Genomic DNA, 10,321 nt, shown 5'->3' with positions numbered 1-10,321 from the left:
TATATATATATATATATATGTGTGTATATATATATATATATGTGTATGTGTGTATGTTGAATATGAACGTGGTTATATCTACTGTAATGTTATGTAAAAATAATACTTCAGAGGCCATATGAAGTCTGTACTGTACAATGAGCACTTTGCTAGCGTACTTTCTTACCCACTCTGAATCCTAATGTCGGATTATTATTATTGTTACTATGATCATTGTTTTTCCTTCTTATTATTTTTAATTATTAAATGTTGCTTCTTCTCCCTGCGATTTATTTTGAGAATTTTCGGTGACATTTCTCCGGGATCTCAGGATTTCTGGCTTTGGTCACAGAACTCTCTCTCTCTCGCTCTCTCTCTCTCGCTCTCGCTCTCTCTCTCTCGCTCTCTCGCTCTCGCTCTCGCTCTCAACCACATTTTTAATTGGTGATTTTATTTATGAATGTTTACTCAAACTGAGAGCACCACAGCTCGGCAGTCATTGACATCCCATGCCCCTAGCTGATTCTCATGTTTTTACTTATCTGTGCTGCTATCATGGTAAAAATGATGATGATAACAATAATAATAATAATAATAAAGGATTTTCCCAAGTACAGTGGAACCTTATAAGAAGCGTATTATCGAAAAAATTATTTTGGATTGCTTGTCATGGCCAGTGAGTCCCCATGTGATAGGTAAAAATTTGCAATACGGACGGATTATTATTTAAGGGGTGTGGGGGCCGTTTTACCCCCACACTCTTTAAACACAAAGTTATTAAAATATTCCACGGTGCCTGTTCTCACTCTCGCTGTCAACAAATGGGAGACCATCGTCGAACATCACTTTGAGATCATGAAAAAAAATTGTCTTTCTAAATCGTGAACAGACATTCTTCGCACATGTGCCACTCGACTCAACTGACACCATCACTGAACACCAGACTGGTGAACGCAGTAGACAGGAAATATCCGGCCAATAATCCCTTCTCATATGTTCATTGCCACCTCACTCAACAAACCAGTCACTGCTACTTTAAGCTTGACAAGAAAAGGGCGGCGTGAGGTATGCTGTAAATCTTAATCCTTCTCACACAAGCATTAAAAGAATTTAACCTCACTGGTGGTGTAACCCAATACAGTGCGAGGGGTTATGAATGTGTCCAGCAGCCAGCCAATGTGTGGGTAAGATTAGCATCCTGCATGTTGTCTTTGGGCATTCTTTCTCGTAACTGACATTGTTGAATCTGGTACTTCTTTTTCGAGGCCCCCACACCCACCCCACTCCACTCTAATAAAAGGTTTAATTGCTTGTAGATACCACAACATGATGGCATAACAATAAATTAACGACTTGATCGTTGTTCCTTGGCGCCAAAAACGCCACAAGATGGCAGCAAAGCACAACTTTTATAGTGGACAGGACTTTTTTTCCGCCACAAAATAACAGTATAACAGTACAGCCCCCCCCCCCCAAAAAAAAACAGCGATTTGCGAAAAAATGATTGTATTTGCTGTTTTGTACAACTTGGTTGTTCCACTGTACTTTGTGGCATGTCCCGCTTTGTTTTCACGATGCTGACAACACACACACACACACATAAAACACCACCAGCCAAATGTTGTTGTAGTGGGTAAAAAGAATCTCAGTCCCCCCCCCCCCACCCCCAAGTTAGTTGCACCTATTTTTATACTGTCTGTATTACTTTATCGTGTGCGTATGTGTGGTGGACAAAAAAAAAAGTATTTTAGTGACATTTTATGCAAAGCAAATATTTGTACTTAAAATGTGACATTTATACTGTTCTACAAAGCCGTTCTAATTTTCGCTAAGCGCAGTCTCGTTTTTAGCAATAAATGTCCCATGTCTATTGGATTCATGACACTAGCTAATAATCCAGGTACGGAATAATTGTCGCTCTCTTTGTTGTGTAGCTGTGGTGACGATGTGCCTTGTCAGAGCTCTTTTATGTGCAAGTGTTGTACTTGGAAATTCTAATTAAGTGTTCCGATACATGTACACGTATCCACGCGGTGGCATACAGTAAATAAATGCCAAAGACGAAGAGGCATCAGTTTCGAGTGGACCAGTGCGCTATTTATTAACTGAGGTGTCGCTCGGCCGTGTCTGTATTAAAGTTGGAGCCGCGAGTCATAGACGGCGGTTTGCCGACATATTTCATCTTCCATTGACGAATCGAATACTGTACATTTTTACGCGTGCGCTATGTTGTCCTATCTTGACTGTTTGTTTGCTCGCAACATGGATGGCTAACTTCATTCGGTTGGATCTTGCCATACGAATCGGTTTTCAAACTGGAAGCGAATGCTGACCAATCGAGTCGTTTGACACAAAAAAAAAACATGTTGAATCTCAACATCTTGTATAAGCCTACCAAGAAAAAAAACAGCGTTCAGAAACAAAGTCGAGATGTGTTCAAGTGAAGCAAACTGTCTAGTTAGCAAGAAGGATGACTCACTGTATGTCAAGGTGAAAAGCAATAAATATAATATAAACTGATGTTTCTCTATTCTTATGAGTTTTGGTTATCCTGGTTGTTTCTTTTCATGGAAAAAAAAGTCTAGTAACTTCATTCGTACTTTTTACCCTGATTCGGGCTGAACAATTTTGAAAAGCAATCTAACTGCAAATTTTCTTTCTTCCCCTCTATTGTGATTTAATATGTGATTGTTTTCAAGATCGTTCTCCCATGTATTTTTTTAACACGTAAGGGGTGAATTAATCTGTCTTGTAATTAACATGAGATTTAAAATACATCAATGTTTTGGTCTTACAGTGCCTAATTGCAACATTTGGGATTTAAAAATTGCAATGTCTCTATAAATTCAATCTTCAGCCCTTCATCTTATTTGAGAACAAGTTGAGCAAAAAGTGCTCCGAAATATTCAACAGTTGGATACATGTCTGGCTGTCCTTACTTAAATCCACACGGTCACAAGAATGGATCATCCAACTCCATTTTCACGGGAATTTTTTGGCAATCAAATAGTTACACTGTAATCTGGGGAGCATTACGTGCAAATGTCAACTCAAACAATGAGTCACACCTTAAATGTCATCAACCACTCAGGTTTTTGTGTAAATCAATATTATTTTGTTTTACTTCCAAAGTTTCATCAGGAAGGAGCCCATCATGATTAAGTCATTATTTGTCTCGCTCAGGGTGATAAATCTGGACCAATAAAAAAAAAAAAAAACAACAGCAACCAATACAGCACATCCATCAACCACTCAATATGTTATCTTACGTAGGATTCCATTTTAAATACGTAACAGCAGCAGCAGTCATTCTAATCCATGAACTCTGCACTGTAGTGACAGGCAGTTCTACAACAGCCCTTTAATATTTAATCAGTTCTTCCACACAGCCTGCCAGAACAACGTAACGCTTCCACCATCAGTCTGTCGAACCATTTTTTTTTTAAGTCATCTCGTCCCACAATGTGAGGATTGCATCTTGTCTACTTATATTCAGGTTACACAATGTGTCTCATGCTTTTCAATACATTATTAGAGACGACATGTTAGTCAGACTAAGCTAACATGGCACCACCATCAAACTTTAAGAGCCATTCAATGTCCATTCGTCACCTAATCACGCCGAACGAACACGAGCAGAGCAGATCAGATCAGATCGCTGCTTTATATTGAAGTCGGTGGTGGTGAAAAAAAAAAACTCGACTCCGATCGAGACGTTCAGCTCAGTTGGCAGCGTTCTGCGGTCCCTCGGGAATGAGAGACATGAAAAAGGTGATGACGAACGACCACATGGAGGACAGGATGCCCGTTTGCGGGATGACACGGTTCGGGTCCTCCGCTCCTTCCTCTCCGCTTTCGTCATCATCGGAGCTGTCATCTGCCACATGTTCCTGCAAAAGGACGATTGCAGCTGAGTAGGATTGATGCAAAATAATACCGTTTCAATGATTTCATTCTGCCACCGAAGCGTTTTGTACGTCATGCATATTTTTTTTCCCCCGTGATGAGTTATATCACTACAGCATGCCTTTTTATTGATGTCACTCCTTCACGATCAAGCCATGATGGCGGAATATAGCCGTATCACAAAGATAACATCCTCTTAGGACTGGTGTCTTGAAATGATTTGGTCCAAAATAGGCTTAAGAGAAATAAAGCAGATCTGTAAGTCCCGATACTACGCCAAGAAGAGAGGCTGCGCTCAAGGTAAAAAATGGGTCAAATGCACAACCACTCGTAATTCTGCCTTGACTGAAATACTCACGTTCACTTTTCATGAGTATTCATTTCAGTGTTTATTTCTGAGGCGCTTCCGCCTCACAGTTCAGAGGTTGTGCATTTGAATCTGGGCCTAGCGAGCATAAGCGGTCGAGAAAACGCATCGATGGTTCTTTTGTTATTATTGCCGGAATGTTGTCAAATTGGAACGAATCTTTTTTTTTGGAATATTTTAGAAATGGCTCTCAAACAATACCGATGGAAGCGGACACACATACACGCGCAAATACCATTCCATGAAGATCATTGTTGTGTAGCTCTGCCTCCATCTCTTCCTGGTTTTCTCCAGGAAGCTGGAGTTCGTTCTCTAGGTTGAAGGGAAACCAGCCGGCCTGGTGACTGGAAAAGAAAATTGACATTACACATGTAAACAAAAAAAAAAAAAAAACATCTTGTAATAGATAGCCATCACAAACTGCTTTGCCCCCCCCCCCCAAAAAAATAGTCCCTCGATAAGTTGAGTGATGTCCATGTTGACATACTGTTTCATGAACCATCAGATGAGGTGCTAAAACCAGATTTGTTTGCATTACTGATCTATAAGACCAAAACATTTATGTATAATAAATTTGATGTTGTAATACAGGTTAATGTATTGCTTGTGCTCATTAAAAAAAAAAAAAAACACACATGGGAAAGGGACCTCGAAAAAAAAAAAACTTCACTCACAGGTAAAGCACCAGCATGGCCGTCATCACCATGAGAAAGCGACTGAAGGACGAGTAGAAGTACACGATACTGAGTAAGACGGCGGCCCGGGAAAACGTGTAAACCCAGTCCAGCCAATCCCGGTTGAGATCCTCCTCGTTCAGTATCTCCCCTCCTTGGGCGTTCATCTCCACTTCGGGGTTGCCGCGGCGATCCGCTCGCGGACGCTGGCTAAGGGGGTCCGCCTGGGGGAGGCCGTGAGTCCTGGGCAGGTCGTGGCTTAGGTTTTGGGAGGAGGCTGCGAGTAAATGACTGTTGAGGGAAGTGAAGAGAGAAGTTGAGATTTCAAATGATGATACTACCGCCCGGGAATGGTCGAGTCGTCAAGTGAAGAGGCTTACTAGTGCATGTAGTACTGCCGAGCATACAGCTGCTGCCACCACATGAGCGTCAGAGGGTTGTAATAGGGGGTCGCGTTTGTGGGAGGGGTCGACATTGCAGAGAAATGACTCCAACTAGAAAAAGAGACCGTCACATTACCAACTTTGTGAACGCCGTTTAAAGTTCTCATTGCTGCCGATGATTTTTTTTACACCAGTAACTAACCCGGACTGAATATTCTGTACTGCTATACTGTACTGAATCTTTTTTTTTCCCCCCAACTACACTTTAAACATGTAAGAACGAGTAGTCATGTTTAAATATGATTCGACATTGCAAATAATTGTTGTTTTTACATCCATATATACAAATTTTAAATCACAAATTACCTGTTTGTGAATTGTTGATGCAACTGGTCGTAAGAGAAGGCTACACGGCCGTCATTGCTCTCCGATTGGCTGTGTTGACTAGGGAAGGAAGCAGGTTGAGTGACCTGTCAACAAGAGCATCCAATTATGGTTCAACGGGGCTTTTGAGTCGACATCCTCCATCGTCTCCTGGGACCACTTGCAGCATGAAGGCGAATGATGAAACAAAGTGTCGCGACTGATGAAATTGTGGGAAAGAGGAGAGAGGAGCAACGTCAATCGGTGAACTCACCGCGGGTTCGGCCGTGCTCTCCCGAGGCTTGCGGGTGACGCTTGGGGAGCTGGGAGGAGTTGGCGAGGGGCAGACCAGATGGAGCATATGGTACTCATCTTGCTGTAAAATGCCGTTACAAATAGTTAGTGCTTCGAAAAACACAAATGTGTCGTTCTACTTCTGAAAGAGAGCAGTTCGAAGACAACACAAAAGGCGCCGCCGTAAAAGATTGCGGCGGGATATAAGAAGAGCAGGAAAGTGAATACTTACCTTTCTGAGTACATCTTTTAAAGTAAAGTGGTCCAAAAGCAGCTTGCCGGAATACACCAGTCTCTGATCTTTGGAGCTCTTTTTAAAAAAAAAAAAAAAAAAAAAGTGAGGTGAAGTGAACTGTTTGTAAATTTAAAAAGGAAAATTCTAACACATAGCAATTGATTGAAACAAGACAATGTTTCGAAATACTAATAAGCACAAAGTTGAGGTCAGCGTGTTAACTTGGCCCTGGACAAGCGTTTCAGTTTCTCATGTGGCCCCTTTGCAAAATTCTTTGATGCCCACTACTACCACCAATATATATAATGTTGCTATGTAAAACTTAATGGAAAGGGAATGTTCTCAAAGCTCAACCATACCACTAACAATCTAATCACTTTACTCGTCTTGAGGTTTTAAACTGTACCAAAATAGAACAGACACGCTGCCTGAACTCATGACCTGGCTTCCACATGTCCATCAATGCTCGTATTGTATTGTTTTTTTTTTTCAAAACTCTTTTCACACAGTGTTTTTGCAGTTTTTTTTTTTTTTTTTTTTTTTAGGGGGGGGGGGTCACGTCCCTACTTCAGGTATATAACAGCTTGTGACGAGGATTGATGTGTTGTGGAATACTCACCGGTTTGCTCGGATACACATCTGACAAATGGGCTTTGAGTTTCTCCACAGTCCAGTTCTGGCAGCAATTAATAGTCTGGTCGTCATATTTCTGGTTCGGCGCTCTGATGACAAGTGTAACCGGACCGTCCATTACACCTTGAGCCATCATTCTTAAGCATTCAGGAAACACCAAACGTTACGTGAAGTTCATCTCTGGCTATGCGGGGAAGAAAAAAAAAAAGACATTACAATGAGGAGCTCATTTACGCACCACGAATGATAGCATGCTGTAACAGTCCGACATTTCATAACATTATAAAATTGTCATTGACTGTGTACTAAAATGTACTTCAGTACGGGCCGAAACTGGTTAATGCATCGTAATAACTACACAATCGGCTCGGTTCGGGACTTCAATGTAGGCTGTAGACGCAACTAGCTCAGCTGACATTAGCCCCAGTGGATTTTCAGCAGCTTGGTGGGTTCGATTGTGTTAAGCACATGAAAAAAAAACATTCCTTGACGCATCTCAAAAGCAAAATAGAATGATCATTTAATGTGTGGGTTGATATAAAAAAGGATAAATTGGGTTTACCTTGACTGTTTACTCCTACCCCGCCGAGCCCAGCTGTCTAGTATGTCTTCTTCCTCGTCTGCTACAATAACGTGTTGCAACGAACTCAAAGGTGAAATGGCGCCCCCCCCCCTAGTGTTCAGGACACGAAATTCCACTTATTTTTCTGTCGTTTGTTTACTTTGACTTTCTATCTTCGAACCCAATTTCTACTCCTTTATTAAATAGGGATGGGCCTGGGGAATACATAAAGTGGGGCATATAAATTGAGTGAGGTATTTTTTTAACTGACAAGATATAGAAGTAAAAAATCTGTACCACATGTATCATACCTTATACATACACTTTGTAGCACCTTAACAGTAGGTAGTGGAAGAACTAATCGGCCAAGGAGGAGGAAATGTCACGGTGTTTAGAAGTTTTTCCATTCGAACTGGTTCCATGCACGAGTCCCGCCTTGCCACAATCCTGTATTTTGTGTTACTACATTTTGGCCTGTTTTACTGCCGCTTCTCTCTCCTGCTCCTTTTCACCAGTGGGAGTTTGAATGTTTTCAGTGTAATTCCACTTTCGGCCACTGGGGTGTGGGGGCACACCATTACAGTATTTAACCCTGTGTAAATTTGAAAAGAACAGAAAGCTGAGTATTTCAAGTTCACATTTTTGCTAATTAGGTGATAAAACGATCAGACCGAGATGAACTCTCGCGTTTGAAAGCGCTGGACTGGAGACACTCGACATTTCAGTTTTATTTGAGCTCAGAGGACGCAGAGTTCGGTCAGCATGTTGGACCAGCTGGCCTCGCGATTGGAGGAGTCGAAAACCAAGGTGGCTATCCGCACACGTGCACGCATCTTGTGAATGTTACTAGCTGATTGCATCTACATACATTTAGTCAGAGCTGTTTATAAGCAACAATGTTAAATTGGAATCATTCACAAAACCCGATTCAATTCAGAACATTAGCTGTTGTTCAAAACCGAAATTGAGTTGAGAGCCTTCTTGTCGTACTTTGTCGTCATCTTGTGGCAACCTATTGACAATCAACTTTTTTAGAGGTGTCAACTAAGTTATTTTATAGATGTATAAAATACAAATGTATGTTTTTCACCATTTTAATGATAATAGCTCACTGTTAATGGAAACCTAAAACTAAAATACTAAATAAACAATCAAAAATTATTTTAATAAATTGGTCTTCTAAAAAAGTACTTTTCTGTTTAATGAATCTGTATGAGTCTCACTTGTGTGCTGATGCATAAACAAGTAGGCAATTAACCACCTTTGAAAAGCAAATTTATTAAAAAAAAAAAAAAAGCATATTAGTAAGAGTTAGTTGGGTACATACATATACGACCCATTTTCACACAGCAAGATCTTTTCTGGAGATAGTAAATATTGAACCAATTGTGTGTTATACGTAAACTTGTACGACAAGCCATTTTGAATAGTTGACACTAACCGAGTGAGGCCAAGCACACAAATATGACCAAATGCAAGAGTGATGCATCCATAAACATTCCACAAAAGTAGGTGCGCATTGCCTCACTTCAGTGCACACCTGAGCAATGCTACACGAGCTAACTACCGTGACTTCTTCTCTCTACGAGTAATTAACTATTGACATTTGGTGACAGAAAAAAAGAAGAAATGAATGAATACATAAACACATAAATAGTTTGTGTTTCGAAATTGCAACCTTCCATCGCTGGATGAGTGGACATAAAGTCAGTAAGGGGAGTAGCACTTGCCATTTGAGAGCTTCGTAGTAACAACCTCTATGACCTGAATTTTGATATCTTCATCAGTTTTCATTTCTATTCCATTCCCCCCGTCATGTCTCATCACATTCAGATCGCTTGTTGCTTTCAGCAAATTGTCTGTCAGAGCGTCAGTCTAATGCTTTACTCATTCCGAACCTACAGTGTCCTTCAAGTTATCGTTTCAATGCTCTTTGTCATGTTCTTAGATAAATATTGTGAACAGCTCCAGATGACGTACGTGACACCGTATCATGCGGTGTGTATATTATATATATGTATATTTTTTAATATATATAGTATTGATGATTTCTATATTTGCAACAAAATGCAGTGCCCACCACAGCCAACATAATGCAAAATTTGTTAATACTGTTAGTGAGCCATACGCGTAGCAACAAAAAAATGATGATGGTGGTGGTGGTGGTGGTGGTGGTGGTGGTGGTCAATGCAGCTGACCAAGATACCGGCCGCTCTTCCTCAGCCACTGCGGGAGCTGACCTGAAATGGGGAGTGATGACAGAGAGAGGGAGGCGGGGTTAACGGGCGCTTTCGGAAAATAGCGGGAGTTTTCAAAATCCTATTCAGCCAATCAGAAGCCAGAAGAAAGTAACATACGGAAAAGGCACAATGATGGGAATTGGTATGCATTTTTTTCTCAATTTGGAACAGCATCCTGTTTTCCGAATCATAAAAGGAATGGAGGTTTTCTGTGTGTGTGTGTGAGGTTTTGTGTGTGTGTGTGTGTGTGTGTGTGTGTGTGTGTGTGTGTGTGTGTGTGTGTGTGTGTGTGTGTGTGTGTTTGACCTGGGCGATGTTGATGCCGGTGAGCTTCTCCAGCGTGTCGGGGAGGCGGGTCATAATGTCCAGAACCTCGCCCGACAGTTTGGCGGCTCCAACCTCGCCTCCGCTGGACACCATGGTCACTTTGTTGGCTTCACACAGAGGCTTGCTGATCTCTTCCGCCATCTAGTGGAAGCAGGTGCAAAACCGAGTACGTCTGTCTACCATTTTCTGTCGGGTTTTGCCCTCTTGAGCTAAAGTCCACCCTGGACTTGTGCGTGTCTCACCAGGGGCAATTTTTCCAGCAACATGTCCACCATGGCGCCGCTGCCGTACAGCTGGAAGGCAGCGGCCTTCTTGGCCATCTGCTCCGCCTCGGCGCGGCCCTTGGCCTCCACGGCGC

At 41.6% G+C, this 10,321-nt stretch overlaps 2 protein-coding genes across 5 annotated transcripts in view; both read right to left on the bottom strand.

The window, feature by feature from the left end:
• Positions 1-3,086: 3,086 nt before the first annotated feature.
• herpud2 (HERPUD family member 2) lies at positions 3,087-7,490 on the bottom strand. Of its 2 annotated transcripts, none has more exons than XM_019870884.1 (9): positions 7,397-7,490; positions 6,821-7,014; positions 6,199-6,276; positions 5,947-6,048; positions 5,676-5,779; positions 5,307-5,420; positions 4,927-5,217; positions 4,488-4,596; positions 3,087-3,869 (listed from the first exon to the last, which is right to left on the bottom strand). In XM_019870884.1, the coding sequence occupies exons 2-9, from the start codon at positions 6,968-6,970 to the stop codon at positions 3,702-3,704; spliced, it is 1,116 nt and encodes a 371-aa protein (XP_019726443.1). In that variant the 5' UTR covers positions 6,971-7,014; positions 7,397-7,490; the 3' UTR covers positions 3,087-3,701. The 2 variants fall into 2 exon arrangements, with proteins under 2 accessions (XP_019726443.1, XP_019726442.1); XM_019870883.1 differs by having other exon boundaries at positions 6,821-7,018; positions 7,397-7,486.
• A 1,164-nt stretch (positions 7,491-8,654) lies between these two features.
• flot1a (flotillin 1a) overlaps positions 8,655-10,321 on the bottom strand; it is a 7,070-nt gene continuing 5,403 nt past the window's right edge. For 2 of the 3 annotated variants that reach the window (XM_019870770.1, XM_019870768.1), the window contains exons 11-12: positions 9,943-10,104; positions 8,655-9,636 (exon numbers count right to left, since the gene is read on the bottom strand). In XM_019870770.1, the coding sequence (XP_019726329.1) occupies positions 9,616-9,636; positions 9,943-10,104 (183 nt within the window). In that variant the 3' untranslated portion in view covers positions 8,655-9,615. Of the gene's footprint in view, positions 9,637-9,942; positions 10,105-10,205; positions 10,311-10,321 lie in introns of all 3 variants that reach the window. The other variant, XM_019870769.1, reaches the window with a different exon arrangement.

The sequence above is a fragment of the Hippocampus comes genome, unplaced genomic scaffold (genome assembly GCF_001891065.2).
Source record: "Hippocampus comes isolate QL1 unplaced genomic scaffold, H_comes_QL1_v1.1 scaffold35, whole genome shotgun sequence".
In the NCBI taxonomy this organism is placed as follows: Eukaryota; Metazoa; Chordata; class Actinopteri; order Syngnathiformes; family Syngnathidae; genus Hippocampus; species Hippocampus comes.
The sequence above is the reverse complement of the archived record's forward strand: the minus strand, read 5'-3'. Positions and strand labels throughout refer to the sequence as shown.